The sequence below is a fragment of the Meleagris gallopavo genome, chromosome 20 (genome assembly GCF_905368555.1).
Source record: "Meleagris gallopavo chromosome 20, MGAL_WU_HG_1.1, whole genome shotgun sequence".
Taxonomy (NCBI): Eukaryota; Metazoa; Chordata; class Aves; order Galliformes; family Phasianidae; genus Meleagris; species Meleagris gallopavo.
This window is the reverse complement of record NC_139423.1, coordinates 5,273,494-5,290,661: the sequence shown is the minus strand read 5'-3', so window position 1 is coordinate 5,290,661 and position 17,168 is coordinate 5,273,494. Positions and strand designations below refer to the sequence as shown.

Genomic DNA, 17,168 nt, shown 5'->3' with positions numbered 1-17,168 from the left:
ACCCGCCCCACCGCTCTGCCTTAATTAACAACGATTAATTCGATATTAACGAAAATCTCCCCGGGATGTCGCTTGCCGGGAATCAGGGCGGGCGCGGGGGCTGCGCCGTCCCCTCCCGGCCATCTCCCTTCGCGCCAGTTCCTCCTGGGGGCTCCGTGCAAACCCCGTGTGGCGCGGGTATCCCCAAAGCCGTGGGGCTGCGGGGCCGTGGGGCAGGAACCTCCCCTCCGTTCGGCAGCGGGATCTCATCCCCGGCACCTGCCCCGCCGGACCCCCCCTACCTCCTCCCCCGCTGTCCCCCGTGCTTGCGGGACGGAACGCGGAGGGGCTCTTGCACGGCTTCCAGCTCTTCCAGCTGCCCAGCGCTCGGCCCGGTAGCGAGCGGCAGTCTCGGGCTCCTGCACTCGGATCCCGTGAGCTCCTCGTGGGGCCGCGTGTCTCCATCACCCGGCGTTGTCCGAGCGAGCCCGGAGCCCCCACGCGAGCTCCTTCTGTAGCAGAGGAACCGTTGCCCGCATGACACCCGTGGGAGATCGAAGCCCGGCCAGACGTGACCGCTGGGAGCCAGCAGAGCTCCGCTGTGGCAAGCGGGAACGTCGGAAGAAAACGGTCCCCGGGATGGTAAAAGCACCGGAGCTCCACCGCTCCCGGAGCCGAAAGAAGCCACTATCTCTTTGACTGGCAGCCGGCTCGTTGGAGATTACATCCAACGCGGAGACATCCACGCGTGAACGCAGCCCCAGCGAGCCTCGCTGCTCCTCAGCGTGCAGCCCGCGGGGGTCGGGGCAGAACCGTGCGAAGCGTCGCCCCGCGTGGACGCGACAGCAGCAGCAGCGCACCCGCGAGTGGCGGTGGGGACGCGGGGATGAGCTGCCGATCCCGGGTCGGGAATTGTTTCTCTCGGCGGCAGAAGCGCTCCCGGGCATCCCCGGAGCTTCCCCCGACGGCTCCTGGGGACATCGCGGCTCCCCCTGGCTGCGCTCCCTCCGGTTCTCCTCGCCCGCCGCAGGCAGGACCGTGTCTCTGGGCTCGCCGTCCAGCTCTGCGGTGGGGCTCTCGGGGAGGGGACCCACGGTGCCACCCGGCCCAGTGACTCGGAGGGCCCGATTCCCTCCGGGGCCGCCTCGGTGGCCACAAGGACCCCTCCCACCCCCTCGATGCCCCATGATTGAGCCGGGAACGCAGCCGCGGGCTGCCGGAGTGAGGAAACCAGAAACTCGTATTATGGGCTGTTGAGGTCTACTTTATTTTTACTACCCAAACTGTTGGAAAGTATTTAAACTTAACCAGAAACAGCTGCGCGGCTGGCACGGCCCGGCGCGGCCATTTGTTTCCCTCAATGGCTTTTTATGATGATGAACTCTGCCGGCCCCTGGCTGCCTCGGCAGCGCGGCCGTAATGAGGTGATTTTTACGCAATCCGCGAGCGCTTCGTTAACAAAAAAATCCCATTTTCTTTGTCACACGGGGAGGTGGGGTTGAGGGGGGGGCCTACGAGCTGCCCGGCCGCACCCTCGGGTTCGCCCCGTCCAGGTGCGCTCGAAGGGGCCGGGTCGCCCCGCCCCGCTCCGCCCCATCCCATCCCGGTGGTGGCGGTTCCTTTGTGCTGCGCCCTGGGGGGGGCACCCTCGGAGCGGGCGGGGCGGACGCGGGGGGGTCAACGTCCCCCCCCCGCACCCCTCCCCGCTACCGCCCCGCCCCGAACTCATCGGGACGCGGCTCACGTCGGGGGGCGGCGCGGCTTTCGGGGGCGGGCACCGGGCCCGGGCCAATGCGGCGAGGGCGGAATATTCCACCCAGCTCCGCCAGCAACAAGTGCGGGGGGGGCCCGGAGGGGAGGAGAAGAGGAGGAGGAGGAGGAGGAGGAGGAGGAGGAGGAGGGAGGAAGGGGGGGCCGCGGCGCTGACGTCAGCGGGCGGAGTATTATGGTCTGGGCTGCGCTGGCGGCTGCCTGTGTGCTGCGAGCGGCCGCGTAAACATGGAGCTCTCGGCCGTCGGGGAGCGCGTCTTCGCGGCCGAGGCCCTGCTCAAGCGCCGCATCCGCAAAGTAGGTGCCCCCACCCCCCCCGCCGCCGCCACCCCGCCGCCCCCGCGCCGCCCCGCAGCCCCTCTCCAGGCCGCGCCGCCCTCTCCGCGCCCTCCCCCGGCCGAGCGGCGCTGCAGCGGCGGCTCCGGCGGCCCCGGCTGCGGCTGGGGGCGGCCCTTCCTCCTCCCATCCGCATGCACGGGCTGTGCGGGGCGTGCGTGCCGCGCTGCTGCGTGCCGGGCGTTGTGCGCCGGCCTCCCCGCCGCAGGCTGCGGGCTGCGGGGCTGCTGCACGCGCATTTTTTTTCTATCATTTTTTTTTTTTGTTGTTGCGTTTCTTCCCCCCCCCCATCCCCCTTCCGCTCCCATCCTTTCCCCCCACCCCGGTCCTCTCCCTCCCCCTCGCATGTTTTTGACACGCGGGTTGGGTGCAGGCGTGTGTCGGTTGCACGCGTGTAGTTGCATGTGTAGCTTTGTTGCAAGCATTTATCGTGGGTTCCCTCCGTGCATATTTATTCATTTATTTATTTATTTTCCTTCTCTTTGCATCTGCAGGGGCGCATGGAATATCTCGTAAAATGGAAGGGCTGGTCTCAGAAGTAAGTCTGCTGTTTGCACAATTTTGCAGCCTAGGGGCTGCTGGGGAGATGGCTCCTTGTAGCTGTTAGTTCCCATTGTAGCAGGAAGGAAAGTTGGATCCCTTTCTCTGTGCCACTTTTTTTTTTTTTTTTTTTCTTTCTTTCTTTCTTTCTTTATTCCTTTCTTGCCATTGCTCGTTTCTGATGCCTTTCCTTCTCCCTCTGCCCTTCCCTCCCATCCTCCCCTCCCCCCCAGGTACAGCACTTGGGAACCCGAGGAGAACATCCTGGATGCCCGGCTGCTCGCGGCCTTCGAGGAGAGGTACAAGGCCTTTTGTAGCCGTAGCCATTACGCTTGTAAATATGTGGCTGTCTTGTAGCTATGCTGAATTGAAGCTTTGGTTCTTTTGACACCTCTAGGGAGCGAGAAATGGAGCTATTCGGGCCTAAAAAGCGCGGCCCCAAGCCCAAAACCTTCCTGCTAAAGGTGAGGTGGGAGCAGTGCAGGGAACGGGGAGCGGACTGCCCCCGGTCCCTCTGTGGATGTGGGACCTTATGTGTGGGGTGGCTGCATCCTGTGGGTTGCTGTTGCGCATTGGGGCGATGAACTCATGGGTGTTGGTCTTCTTTGCAGGCCCAGGCGAAGGCCAAAGCCAAAACCTACGAGTTCCGCAGCGACTCATCCAGGGGGATCCGGGTGCCGTACCCCGGGCGATCCCCGCAGGAGTTGGGCTCCACGTCCCGTGCGCGGGAAGGACTCAGGAATATGGCCCTGACCCCGCAGGGCAGCGGCAGCAGCAGCGTGCCCAAAGCGGACGGCGTGCGGGACCGCGTCCTCCGGGTGGAGGAGAAACCCGGGGAGACACCTAAAAAACGGGGCCCGAAACCCAGGAAGGAGCTGTATAAGGACCTGGCGGAGAGTCTGGATGCCTCCAAGAGGAAACTGGGGGAGCCGGGGGACAAAGTGGGGGACTACCTCAAGGCCAGGAAGATGGAGGAGGCGGCGGGCGCCGCCAAGTTCTCCTCGGGACACAGCGTCATCCAGCTGGCACGCCGACCCGAGCCCGACCTCAGCGGCGCCGTGCCCGGCCCCAACCGCCTGGAGGTGGGCACCAAGCTGGGCACCGCCGACCCCTACGCACCACGTGTGGCCAAACACCGCTCCGACCTGCTGGACCCCAAAGGGCCGGGTGGGCTGGACCCCAAATTGCTGCACGGAGCCGTGGGGCCCGGCCCCGGGGGGGGGCTGTTCCGTGATGGTGGGGGCCCGGCGGGGCGGCCCTCCCTCATCGCCCGCATCCCGGTGGCCCGGATCCTGGGGGACCCCGAGGAGGAGTCGTGGAGCCCCTCGCTCAGCAACCTGGAGAAGGTGGTGGTCACCGACGTGACCTCTAACTTTTTGACCGTCACCATTAAGGAGAGCAGCACGGACCAAGGATTCTTTAAGGAGAAGCGATGAGTTCCCGCTGGTGGTGGTGCTGGGGCTTTTCTTCGGGCTAGATCCAGACAAAAGCTTGGTCAGAGCTTGGTGGGCTTTTTTTCTTTTCTTCTTTTGATTTTTATATTTTTTTTAATTTCCTGGAGAGGATTTAGAAACTGTCCTAAATTCATTCCCTCATTCTTCTTTTTTTTTGTTTTTTGTTTTTTTTTTCCTCCACGTCTCACATTTCGTTGGAAAGATTATCTCTAGAGTTATATTTTCTATTAGATGTAAATATGTTATTTAAGAAGAAAATGCTTATATATATATCTATATATATATATTTCAACTCTGAGTTGTTTTATTTAAATGGAGACAACAGTGACTGCTCAGTTGCTCTTAGAAAGGACAATAAAACTGAGAACCAACGGAGTTCACGCATCTGTTGCAGGAGCCGCTGTACATAACGAATGATGTTCATAGCAAATTATGTTCTGATTTTTTTTTTAATTATTTTTTTTTTTTAACTATTATTTTCCATATGATGCTATGGATGGTGATGGGGGATGTGTTACTCCCCCTCGGGGTCGGATGCCCCGGATTTCTTGATTGTGATATTAAGGTGTTGCTTGTACAATCAAGTGTGCTGTATCCAGAACTGTTGCCCTTGACGGCTGAAGTTGGCACTTGAATTGACAGTATTGCTGGGGAGGGGGCGTTTCCAGATTTAAAAACAAATAGTGGCTGCAACATCGGGGCGGGGAAAAGCAGAAGTCCATAAAAAGGCTGAAACCGTTCTAGTGGAGCATTAACTTGAATTACCTTTTCTTGCGAAGGAAGAGGAGGTTTGTGTGTGAGGTTCCTGAGAGGGGTGATACTGAAATGCACTTTAATAGAATTGTCACAGCAGTTGTGGGAGACAGAACTGAGCTGAGAATCTGTTTTCATTTTGTCTGGTCGCTTGATTCTTTTTCCCCCACCCGCTTCCAAAAAAACAAAACAAAAAAAGCCAACAACTCTGTTTACATTCCTGAAATGCCAGAGAGGTTTGGGAGGGTACCGTATGGCTGCCCATATTTAGATGCTTTATGCTGCTATAGAAAGCGGATTGTTGTGGTTTTTTTTTTTTCCCCCCCTTTCCCCACCACGTTTCACTTCAGGCTGTCAGAAGGCGCCCGGTGCAGCGTTTTGTAATATCCACATCCCTGACAAATCCCAGAGCCACCTTGATGCATTCAGAGACAATAAATATTTCCCTTTTCTTCTGCTGGTTAAACAATAGCCAAGGGGCTGAATCTTCCTGTGTGGAGCAGCTCCTGCTGACTTGGGGTGGCTTTCAGTGTTTGTATTTCCCTGCCCATCTCTCGTGGCTCCCGAGGGCTGTGCAGCTCCGCAGTGCCATGGCAGTGGGGCTGGGTGGCTCTGACTGGGGAGCAGCTCTCCCCTCTGCTCCCATTGCCACCTCCGTTTGCTTTCCTCTAAACTCCATTGCAGCTGAACCAAGGTTTGGGGATGTCGGGGGGCCGTTCTGTTGTATTTTTTTAGTTGATGTAGAGCAGGTGTCCTCGTGTCCTCACGCATTGATTTGAGCATCTCTGGCGGTTCGAAAGCACAAATCTGTCCGGCAGCCCCCAAGGGCCCGGGGTTGGGGGGAGATTGGCCTTTTCCATCCTTTCCAATTGGCCCAAGGAAGCTCTTCGTCGCTTCCTGATCTGGGGGCTGCACAGAAGCTGAAAGCACATGGGGCCCAGTGGGGAGATGGGGCTCGGCGAGGAGCCTCCCTTCAGCCCAATGGGAGAGCCACGCTCCGCCTGGCCGTGCCCCTCTGCCCTTCCATTTTTGGGACCGTTGCCTTTGTCAGATGACATAGCAAGAGGATGCTGTATTGACTGTACAAAGGGAGCCGTGTCTGTGACTTCTTCTTTTTCGTTGTTGTTGTTGTTTGTTTTGTTTCTTTGTTTTGTTTCGTTCGAAGGCATATTTTGTAAAATGGAGATTTTTCACTCGGTTTGTGTGCTGGGATCGGTGCTGGGGCTCAGCAGCTGCTGCAGGAGGTGCGAGCTGGGATTGAGGATGGACGGAGCCGCCCTCCCTCCACCTGCAGAGGTGCTGAAGGCTGAGAAATGTGCGAGATGCCGGGGCAGGGCTCTGCCTCCTGCAGCCCCGTGTAACACGTATATAGAGCAAGCCGTACATGTGGGTGTATATGTGTGTATGTATATAGCGACGTATATACTGAGCGTGTGCGTGGGGGTGTGTGTGCGTGAATTATTTAAATCTAAGACTTGTATAAAAACAAACAAACAAACAAAAAAAGATTTGGCTAAATCTCAGTCTCAGAAAAGTGAAGCTTAACTTACGTGTCTTCTGCCAGCCGTGAATGTCCGTATGAGACCTGCTTTTTATGTGAGTTTAAATATATACTTTGTAAATAGAAACGTGTCTTTCTCCCGTTTGTGGCCGGAGGTGAGCAGAGGGAGCCGTGGGGGGGCAACGGGAGCGGGCTGCGGGGCTCCGACGGGGCGGGCGGTGACGTGCGTGGCCGGGTGCGGCCGTGCGGGGCACGAAGGGTCCGAGCGGGCTGCGGGGTCCGGGTCCGCACCGTTCCCGCAGAGCAAGGCCGGGTGCGGGGAGAGGGGGGCGGCTGTGACGGGCACGGATCGACCCTCCGACGGCGCGGGATGCGGGCGATGCGATGCGGAGCCGTGTCCGGACTGAGCCCAGCCTTTGTATTCAAATCTCCCCCGGCCGCGCAGCTGGGGGGGAAGCGAGGGTTGTTTTTTTTTTTTTTTCTTTATTTTATTTTATTTTTTTTAAAGCTGTGTCCTCATTAACCTCCTTTTTCTGCTCCGCTGGGTGAAAGGCGCAGACCCCTTTATTATCAGAGCTGTCAGCATCTTTGCGTGGAAAATGAGTGTCAAGTAGGAGCGGGAGAAAGGTTCGCACAATGGCGCCTTTCTCCCCCGGCCCAGCGGGGGGGACCCTTTCACACGGGCGCGGCGGGGCCCCGGGCCGGGGCGGTGCGAAGGGGGTGGGGACGATCCGCGGGGGGCGGAGGCGCGGCCGGAGGAGCCCCGGGGCACGGCCCGAGGAACCAGGACCCCGCCCCGTAACCGGGCGCTGCCCCTCCGCCCCGACGGCGGCCCCTCGACGGCGAGCGCTGGGCGTGGGCAATGCCCGTCTCGGGGCTGCCTCGCCCCCCGCCCCGCCGCGGCGGCTGGGATGGAAGGATGGGGCCGATGCTCGTCTGCGGCCGCGCAGCGCCCTCCGCAGGCAGCCCGTGCTCGGATCCAACACGTGCGGGGCACGGGTCGGACTGAGCGGAAGCACCTGAGGGCCCCGGGTCTGGCACAACTCCGTCCCCATCCCTATTCCCATCCCCATCCTTATTCCCATCCCCATCCCTATTCCCATCCCCATCCTTATTCCTATTCCCATCCCCATTCCCATCCCCATCCCTATTCCTATTCCCATCCCCATTCCCATCCCTATCCCTATTCCTATTCCTATTCCCATCCCCATCCCCATCCCCATCCTCATCTCCATCCCTATCCTCAGTCTCCGCGCAGCAGAGCCCGGAGCGCCGCTCTCATCCCCCCGGTGGGCAGGAGTCGGACCCGGGTTGAGGACAGCCCCTCGCGGGGAGGCGGTTTCACGCCCCCTTTCCCCTTTCCCCTGTGCCCTGTGCCCCCCTCGCTCAGTGTGGAGTGCAGAAACTCCGATCCCTCCCGCAGTTTTCGGCCGCCCCGCTCCGCCCTCCCCCCCCCCCCTCCCCATTTCCGTACCCCCAGGGCAGGGCGGTGCTCGTGCTGCGGAGACCACGGGAGGCTGAAAAAGTTACAATAAATAAACAAACAAACAAATAAATAATAAAATATTGATCTGTCAAAAAAGAGCAGTGGAAAAGTTACACTCATTAAAAACAAAACAAAAACAAAAAAGAACCCCACCCGACGTGCCACCTCCTGCTGTTTTTTTTTTTTGGCAATAAATTACAAGGAGTCTAAAGATCCCGGGTCTGAAGCAGAACTGATCCCGGAGCACCAGGACTGGACACACGTAGGAAACTGAGTGCCGTGGCACAGGGAGACCCGACTGCCGGGGGGGGGGAGGGGGCGGGAAGGGGGATGGGAGGGGGGTGAGGGGGGGAGGGCGGCCCCTGGGAGCCCCCACAGCGCCCAGCAAAGTGTCTGAGCATTCCCTGGGCAATTCCGTTTCCAACTTTTGTTCTCGGTATAGAAAAGCAAACAAGCAGCTGTAGTTGAAAGCAATCAGAAGTGTCATACAGGAATGATTTGGCTCTCTCTTTAATTAAAACATACAAATCGTGAGTTACAACAACAGTTTGTTTTCACCCATCCCTCAGCTTCTCTCAGTAAAACCCTTATCTCCACCTCCGGAGCCCTTCATGCTCAGATCAGAGTTCAGAGCAGATGGAATCCTCCAAAAGCATCCCCAACCCTCCGCCAACTCCATTTATTTTTTGGTACAAAATATATATATAAAAATATACTAAGCTTCTAAGGACGGCGGCTGTGTTGGCCTCTCCTTCCAGTCCAATGGAAAACAACAAGCATACTTAACCAGATTATGCCCAGAGAAAATATCCATTCAATATACAAATACTGCAGGACTTTCCACGTCGGAAAGCCCTTAAGAAATGCCAAGTGACAAACCTTTAATTGCTTGTTTGACGTACAACTGAACACTCAAACCTATAGCAGCAAACTCCAAATAAAAAATGGGAAGTAGACCTTGAATACTAATGGCACTGAGTGGTGAACGTGGCTCTGTCCACCAAAGCTGCGCTCGGTCCCATGAGACCCCCCATGGGAAGCAGCCTCCAGCACGGACCTTCTGCTCAGACACACGTGAGGTCAGGAGGGAATGGCAATAGGGGGTGGGATGAGATGAAGACAAAATTCTAGATGATAATTTTCACCGTCCTTACACCTTTGGAATTGAACCGGCTGGTGAGCAGAAAGGCACAAGAGCTAAAGCAGGGATGGCAGAGTCCTGCTGCCACCGAGGGGACACGGGGACGGTGGGGACAGCAGCCCCATACCCCAGGTAGGAGCATCCCCATGGGCTTCCCCCTGTGAGCAGCCATGACACGGCGTCACGGCTCGACAGGGTGTCCCCCACTGGTGTCACAGCTGTCCCCAGGACCCTGGCACCACCCAGCTTTGCATAGGCACAAACCTGTTGTAGGAGCGGTGTCACAGACACAGAAGTAAGGACGGTTGCAAAAGGCACATGGACGTTCAGTTTGGATTTGCAAAGGCCAACTAGCAAACATTTGGTGTGTGGGGCAGGGAGCCCCAGGTGTTACAGGGATACAGGTGCTGGCATCTCCTTGCAATGCCATCTGCAGCAATGCCAGCTGCCAGCTCTGTGAACACAGCGGAGCCTCAGAAGCATTTCCCACGGGCGTACCCAGAGACCTGGCAGACTGCAGGCTTTGTGCCATCTCCAGAGCAGGAGTTTGGCATTAACAGAACTAAAATGACCCCAAACGCTATTAAACTCTGCCTGAACTACTGCTGTTAATTTTGGCTCGTAACAATAATCTATAGCAGGGAAAAAGACCTCACTAGGAAAGCCATTATTGGTTGTGATTACAAGCCCAAGGGAATGGCCCAGGTGCTGGCACAGGATGGGAGGTGGCCGTGGGATGCCACCAGCTCCCCTGCTGCCCTTCCTGTGCCAGGCAGTGTGGGCACCTCACAGCCCTCCGGCTGGAAAACACAGGGCTGATGGGCACTGCTCAGCTCGGTCCCTGCGAGCTGCTGAGCACCTGGTGCCAGGCCAAGGAGTGGCTTTGGGGCTGTGCAGTGCACCAGCCAGACCTGATGTCTGTTCATCTACATTTCGTTTGTGCCCCTCCCTCTAAAGAAAAGATTTTCCCTTAAGAAGAAATGTAAACAGTATTTCCTTCTCCGTTAGAAACCACAACAGAGATGTTGCGGCCTTCACTGTCATTGGAACTGACCTGGCCCAGGGGGGTGGCTGGGCTCCCTGTACCCTGAAAAACCCCCATCCTGCAGCCCCCGCAGCCCTGAGGTGCTGGGAGCTGTCTCGTTTGGATTATGGTAGCTTGGGCTGCCCTGAAGAAAGGAGAGCTGCCCTCTCCTCTCCCAAGCGTAAGCCTGGCACCTCCCCTCTGCCCCTCTCCCTGCTGCCAGAGCCCCGTACCACACACCGGCATGTCAAGCCATAAAGCAAGCGAACTTCATGTAGTGAAGCCTGGCTCAGAACTTGCCAGCTGTCACCTCCCAGTGCCCTTGCTCCTGGCGGGTGGCACTGGCTCAGATGGATGGAGGAGGCAGGGAGAGCCCCACCTCACCTGCTGGCACTTCTGCGGAGGTTTCACCACCTTTCCCAACCCTCTGCACACAGCTCCCAGCTCCCAGCGGGTCCTGGGGGTGTGAGGGGCTGCAGGTCCGAGCTGGCACTGCCTGCAGTGGGGGGCACGGGGGGCTGGTGGCAGGAGGTCATCGCATGAATCCCTGCCGTGGGGCAGTACCTAAAAAAATGAAAACCTGGTGGGAGAGCTGGGCAAGGACGAGGGAAGCTGAAGGACGTCTCCCTCCTCTCCGGCTCCCCGGCTCAGTATTGCCGGACATTGAAGAACCCGACGCTGGTGGGGGACTCCTTGACTGTCACTGTGATCAGGTTTGCGGTGACATCCGTGACGAAGACGTGCTCGATCAGGCTGCGGGTGGGCTTCCAGTCCTGGCTGGTCTGGATGGAGACAGACATGTTCTGACCCACGCTGGGAAAGGAAGCCGAATCCCGATCCGAGTCCGAGCTGCTCTCGTCGCCTGTACTCATTTCGGACAGGGCGGCTGCTTTGCGGCTCTCGGGGGCCGCGTGCCCCTCCTGCCCACCGCCTGTGCCACCCTTGGCCACGTCCCTGTCACCAGCACCTGCCCTGCGTGCCTGCTTCTCACTCTTGCTGCCATCTCCCACACTGGCAGCGTTCAACCCGGCATTGGTTCCGCCACCCTTGGACCCAGCAGGACCCAAACCTGCGGCTGCAGTGGTGCTTTTGGGCAGAGTGCTGCAGGCATGGCGAGGCGCGCTGCTCCCACCTGCTGCACTCTGCCCGTTTTTGACGCTCTGCAGGTTTAAAGCTTGGAGGTTCAGCTCCTGGCTGGATGCGTGCTGCCCCCCAGGAGCAGAGGAGCTTGTGGGCGTCTTGCTGCCATTGTGCAGCATTTGGGCTCCGGTGGTGAACCCCGATTTCTGATCCCCTCCGGTGCCGCTGCCAGGAACCTTGGTGGTCTTGGCTCCCTGCATGGACAGCCCTAGCTCCCCAGCTCCTTTCTGGTTCCTCATTTTTAAGTCCAGCCCTAAGCCACTCTTGTTGGATGCCTGTGATTTCAGCGCCAGCCTTCCTAGCGGCGAGGTCTCGGCCGAGCTCTGGTTTTGAGACATCCTGTTCATGTAATGCACGATGGAGCTCTGCCAGCTGATGGCCCGGCTGGGGCTGCTGGAGCCGCTTTTCATCGCATTGGGGATGTTTTCTGCCGAGGATCCCCCGGAGCTGAGCCCGGCCAATGCACCCGGTGGCTCCTTCAGCCCAGCCAGCCCCGTGCCCTGTGTGCCGTGCTGCGGCTGCAGCTTCCCCAGCAGCTTGCTGCTGCCCCCCACCTCTTTCCGGGATGTCTTCAGCACCTTTGTCAGGTTCACGGTCCTTCGAGCTGCTTTCTGCTCTGGTGGGAGAGGTTTCCGCCCACGTTTCTTTCTGGAACTGTCCTTCATTTCTGGCTTTGCCACCAGGATCTGAGCTTTTTTCTGCGGCACCGGGTGGGTCTCTCTGCTGCGGGGACCTCTCTTTGCTTCCATGTCACTTTCATCCTCTTCATCAGAGGAGGAGGAGGAGGAAGACGTTGAGGAAGAGGAGCTGCTCGACTTACTTTTTGAAGGCATCTCTGGTTCCTAAGAAGCAAATGGAGAGGAACGTGGAAAAAGTCACCACAAACGATGGAATCACGGCTATGGGCTCTGCAAACCACTCAGCACTGTCCAGCCAGGCACTGCAGACAAGCAGGTTCTTTCCCTGTGCCATGAAACCAGGCAGGTGGGCTGACCTGTGGTGCCGGTGGGACACAGGGGCCAGGGAACTCTTCCATCTCCTACATCTCTCCAGATCGGTGATGAAGAGGAGTCCCCCTGCAGGCACCCCTGTCCTGCAATGCAGGCAGACCCCTGCCCTGCCCCCCGCTGCCCCCAGCACTCACCACGTGTTTCCTGGGCCTGCCCCGTGGCCGCTTGCCTCTCTTGCGGTTCTGCACTTCTTTCTCGTGTTCCCTGAAAGAAGGCACTGCTTAAAGACACAGCTTGCACGACAAAACAACACACCACGAGCCCAGCCTGATTCTACCCTTTTTTTCTTTGTCATTAAAAAGCAGCTTTTCAATGAAACACAAGCCCTTCGGTGTGCACTGAGCTCCTGTACGTAATGCAATATGAGAAAAAGAGAATTAGAAATGAAGAAAAGGGCTCTACAAATGGTGATCTCCCAGCAAGGGTGGCTGACAGGACAACGGGACACTCTGCTGCTCAGCAGAGCCCTGTGACATGGGCAGAGAGATGGGAAGTCCCTGCATAAGACACGGAGCTAAGCTGCATGGACTGCTGCAATGCATTTCCCAAAGTGCTCACAGAGCCATGTGCATGCATGCATCACTTTCCCAAGGGCTGCCATGGCATTTTTGTGGTGCTTTCCAAGAACTTTGTGCCTAACATGGCTCTGCACCGGGACCTGAGAACGTTCTGCACCCAGAGCTGTTTATCTTCATCCCTATTCCCTACAACAACACTGCCCCAGCAAGAAGTTTCCAGCACTCAGTGCCACACTGCAGCGTGCTCCATCCTGAGCAGCAGCTTTTCCCATTCCCACCTTTCCTGCCACAATGGGAACGGGCAAACGGAAGCATCCGAGCTGTCTGCAGAGCCCTTCCTTGTTGATACGCTCAGAGCTGCGCTTCCCCTCTGCAGCAAGCAGCAGCCTGGCCCCTCTGCAGAGTGAAAGCAAATGCCTTCCCCTGTGCTCATTTCACCTCTCCCACCCTCGGCCCTACAGGCTGGGCACAAAGAGCACTGCTGATGTTCCTGTGCTGTGTGATGTTCCTCCATTTAAGAAGGGCAGCTCTGAGCTGCAGTGCGTGCTGCTAATTGAACAGCGCGCTGCCTGGGATAACCACCAGCTTCCTTCCGTGAAGGGAAAAAAAAAAAAAAAAAAAAAAGGATCCAGAAATGAGCTGTAATTAAATCCTATCATAAACTTTAATGATTTTTTATTAATACGGAGCCAAAATATTTGGCAGCGCCGCGTTCCATGCAGCCAGCTGGCTATTCTCTAGCCCCAAGCCTGACGCCCGCTGTATAATAGCTGCAGAACAATTGCAGCTCAGCTCAGCAGAGCAGCCCCGGCTGTGGCAGAGGACACCATTTTCTCCCACCCATCAATTCCTCACTCCTCATAGAGCTGTGCCCTTCACAAACACACACCGGTGCCTTTCCCACCGCTCTGCAACCCGGGCACACAGCCACCCCCCGGCACAGCCCCGCTGTTGGATGGGAGCACGAGCTCTGCCGGGCGCTGCCGTGCGCCCATTGTGCAGCAGGAGCACAAACATATTGTGCACAGGGCCATAAATCCTCCGTGTTTACCCAGCCCTGGGAGAGGCGTCCTAGGTGGACCTGAACAGTAATTTCAGGAGATGAACAAAAGGGTCGGGCCACAAAAAGGCACGGGGAGCTTCAGGCTGTTGTTTCCACAACTTCCACCGCACGCGTGGCCAATTAGAAGTCAATTGACTTTATCATTTGTTAAGAAATATTTATAGTTTGCTCACTTCTTTTGGAAAGCGAGGAGGAGCCTTGGATCAAGGATGTTCTCCTCGGGTTCCCAGCTGTTGTGCCTGGAACAGAAGATGCGCACTGGGAGAGAGTGGGAGACCGATGCTCCCCCCAGCACCCCCAGTACCGGCCGGGCACGGGGAGTTCATCTGAGGACAACCGGGTCGCGGGGCAGCCCTGGGGTGGGGACCCGACGCCCACGGCGGCAGCGCTGGGGGGGGAGGGGGGCGGTCGAGGAGGAGATGGCCGTGGACGGCCGGGGACGGAGGGGGAAGGGATGGCCGGGGACGGGGATGGCCGCGGATGGACGAAGGTGGCCGGCCGAGGGCAGAATGGGGATGGCTGGGGAAGGGACGGCCGGGCCGGGAGCATCCCGGCAGCGGCGGCGCGGAGCCCCCGACCCGCGGCAGAGGCCCGGGCCGGGCAGGCCGGGGGCGGCCACGCTGCCGCACCGCGAGGCGATCCCCGCGCAGCGCGGGCAGCCCCGGTCGCCCGGCGGGAGGGGACGCGCGATCGGTGCTTGCGCTCGGAGGGGCGGGAGGGGAAGGGGGGGCGGCCCGGCGGGAGGGGGGAGCAGCCCCACGCGGCGACGGGGAGGGCCGGGCCGCGTTATTTGTAAACAAAAGGAGCGGCGCGGCCCGAACAAAAGCGGCCGGGCGGCGGCACCCCGCGCCCCGCGCGCTCGCCCCGCTCACTTGGAGGACCAGCCCCGCCACTTGACCAGGTACTCCAGCTTGCCCTGCGGAGAGAGGCGGAGAGACGCGCGTTAGCGGCGGGAGCGGCGGCGGCGACGGCGGCGCCGGGAAGCGGGGGGGGCCCACCTTGCGGAGCCGCTTGCTGAGGATGCACTCGGCGGCGAAGACCTGCTCTCCCACGCTGCTCAGCTCCTCCATGGCGCCGGCCGGCCCCGCTCCGGCCCCGCACACACACACGCACACACACACACACACGCACGCACACACGCACACACACACACACACACACACACACAAGGGGAGCCCCCGGGCGCGCCCCTGACGGCGGCCGCGCGCGCCCCCGCCCCCCCCATCCCCGCGCGCCCCCCGGCACAATGCAGCGCGCGCGCCCCCATGGGGGGGGGGGAGGCAAGGGGAGATGAGGGGGGGCTCCCCAAATTCCCCGCCTGCCAATGGAGAGCGGGGGGCGGGGCGTGCCGGCGGGGGGTGGGGGGAGGCATTGTCTGCGCGACCCCTCCCCTTCCTGCAGCGCGGGGACAATGGGGCGGTTCCGGCTCGGCCCGGCACCGGGAGCGGGCGCTGGGCTTTGTTCCGATGGGCGCGGGGCCGGGGGGCAGCGCGGGGGTGGGGGGAGATGCCGCGGCGTCCCCCCGCACGCCTGGGGTTGGCGAGAGCCGGTCCGACCCCGCGGTCCCGTATCGCCCCTGGGAGCATCCGGAGAGGGGGGGAACCCACCGGGCCGGAGGCGTTCCGCACACGCACGGCCCCGCGGTGACCGGAGTTGTGTTGTTGCTACCGGTTCTGGCTCTGAACGGTTCATTGCGGGGGGAGCGAACCGCGTTTCACCGGGGGGTGGCAGCCCGGGAGCGCCCGGCGCGGCTTCGTTCCCCGCGACTGAGCGACGCGGGGCAGCGCGGGGGGCGTGGAGCAGCGGCACACGGTGCGTTACGGGCATGGGAGGAGATGAGTCAGCACCGCGCGGAGTTCGCAGCCGCGGGCCCGGAGCCTGCGGGTAATAACCGTGCGGGAGAGCCACGGGGCGAGGAACCTCCGCAGCCCGACCGCCTCGGGTTGAGCGGGCCATGGCGTGTCCCGCCCGCCCGCAACCCGGGCCGCCCGTGTCGGGTAAGCGATACCGGCGTCAGAATCCCTTCTCCGCGCACCTCCGGGCCCGGCGTGCCGCTGCATGGAGGGAGGGGACGGAGCTGCCGGGAGGTCGGGGCGCTGCGTCCCCACCAGGTGCTCGGCCGACGTCGGGTGGTGTCACAGCTGATTGTTTTCTTTTGACTGTTGATGTTCGCTGACAAGAAGAATGGTTAGAAGCATTTCTTTTTTTCAGCCGAAAGTGATATAGAAATATAAGCCAGCACTGCGCCTTTTTATTTCTTAAATTCATTTGGCTTTCATCGGCTCTGGTCTTTGTGTGCAGCCAAAGGACAAAACGACCATGTGTGAGTTTCCATCCTGCACGAGGGCCGTGTGTGGGCACACTTTGGCATTGATGCTGCTTTGTGTTGGCACCGGGCAGAGATGTGCAGGGCCTGAACTGCCTGCATAGGCGCTGCGAGAGGAGCACCGAGGGAATGATAAGCCTGAGGAAATAATAACGCCAAGGAAATCACTCCGTGTTCCTGCAGTGCTGGGTGGGCTCTCTCCTGAGGTTTGGCTCATCTCAGTGTTGGTGCTGTTGAGCTCCTCTGCAGGATGCAAAAATGCGATAATGGGTTTCTTCCTTCGCAGAGCACGGAGGGAGAGGCTGGGTTGGGTGTTGGTGCTTTGTCTGCCTGAGCTTGGGAGAAGCTGAGGCAGGGAGGTGGCAGCAGAGCTCTGGGTCTGCATGGGGGCTGAGCGTGTGCCGTGTTTGCAGTGCTGTGTCTGACGAGCTGTTGTTCCTATGTGACCCTCCTGACCAATACCATCCCTTTGTTTCCACAACCCACATTCCTGGAATGCTGTGCATCCCAGCACACCGTGTGTGTCCCACACTGACTGAGCTGAACTGAGCTCCCATTGCCATCAGTGGGAAAAACTTCTGTGTTGCTCCACTGTCACTTTGCTGAGCAAGAGACCTTTGGGTCCCATCCCCACAGCTGGGAGCTGTGCAGTCTGCATTGCAGTGCACCTCCCTGGCACGGCGGGTCACCCATAGTGATCCAAACCCTATGTGATTATTTGCTCCCTTGGTATTCTCTGCCTCAGTGGTGGCTGGTGTGGTGTGCCAGCTTCCTCAGCTCAGTCCCAGGTTTTCTGTTATTTGATGGCTTTAAGCTCCAGAGATGGAGTTGTGTGGTCAAATGACAGATCTCACCATGTGTACCCAATGGGACCAGGACAGTGAGAACCAGAGCACCTTAAAAAAGAGATGCAGACCCATTACCTGACCTGGTGGAATAGAATTTTATAGCTCTTCCCAAGTATGTCAGACATGCCAGGAATGCCATGCGTAGTGAGGCCGTGGTGGTTAATGGGGCTTGCTGTGCTCAGGTGAGGGAGGAGCATCTGCACCCAGAGAGCAGAACCTTGGGGTGAGGTTGGTGAGGTGGACTACAGGATGCTGCAGTGGGCTTCAGAAGAGTGTGGG

At 59.2% G+C, this 17,168-nt stretch overlaps 3 protein-coding genes across 5 annotated transcripts in view; 2 read left to right on the top strand and 1 right to left on the bottom strand.

Annotated features, from left to right (window-relative positions):
- The first annotated feature begins 1,881 nt into the window (after positions 1-1,881).
- On the top strand, positions 1,882-6,460 carry CBX8 (chromobox 8). Of its 2 annotated transcripts, none has more exons than XM_085240136.1 (5): positions 1,882-2,046; positions 2,580-2,623; positions 2,859-2,924; positions 2,999-3,089; positions 3,237-6,460. In XM_085240136.1, exons 1-5 carry the CDS (start codon positions 1,978-1,980, stop codon positions 4,059-4,061), a joined length of 1,095 nt encoding a protein of 364 aa, XP_085096262.1. In that variant the 5' UTR covers positions 1,882-1,977; the 3' UTR covers positions 4,062-6,460. The 2 variants fall into 2 exon arrangements, with proteins under 2 accessions (XP_085096262.1, XP_085096263.1); XM_085240137.1 differs by having other exon boundaries at positions 1,883-2,046; positions 3,023-3,089.
- A 1,855-nt stretch (positions 6,461-8,315) lies between these two features.
- On the bottom strand, positions 8,316-14,943 carry CBX2 (chromobox 2). Its single transcript, XM_085240425.1, has 5 exons — positions 14,714-14,943; positions 14,588-14,631; positions 13,889-13,954; positions 12,269-12,338; positions 8,316-11,966 (listed from the first exon to the last, which is right to left on the bottom strand). The coding sequence occupies exons 1-5, from the start codon at positions 14,783-14,785 to the stop codon at positions 10,632-10,634; spliced, it is 1,587 nt and encodes a 528-aa protein (XP_085096551.1). The 5' UTR covers positions 14,786-14,943; the 3' UTR covers positions 8,316-10,631.
- A 127-nt stretch (positions 14,944-15,070) lies between these two features.
- The window catches only part of RBFOX3 (RNA binding fox-1 homolog 3), a 110,520-nt gene continuing 108,422 nt past the window's right edge, over positions 15,071-17,168 (top strand). For both annotated transcript variants that reach the window (XM_085240444.1, XM_085240440.1), the window contains exon 1: positions 15,071-15,712. The gene's annotated coding sequence lies outside the window, so the exon portion shown is untranslated. The remainder of the gene's footprint in view (positions 15,713-17,168) is intronic.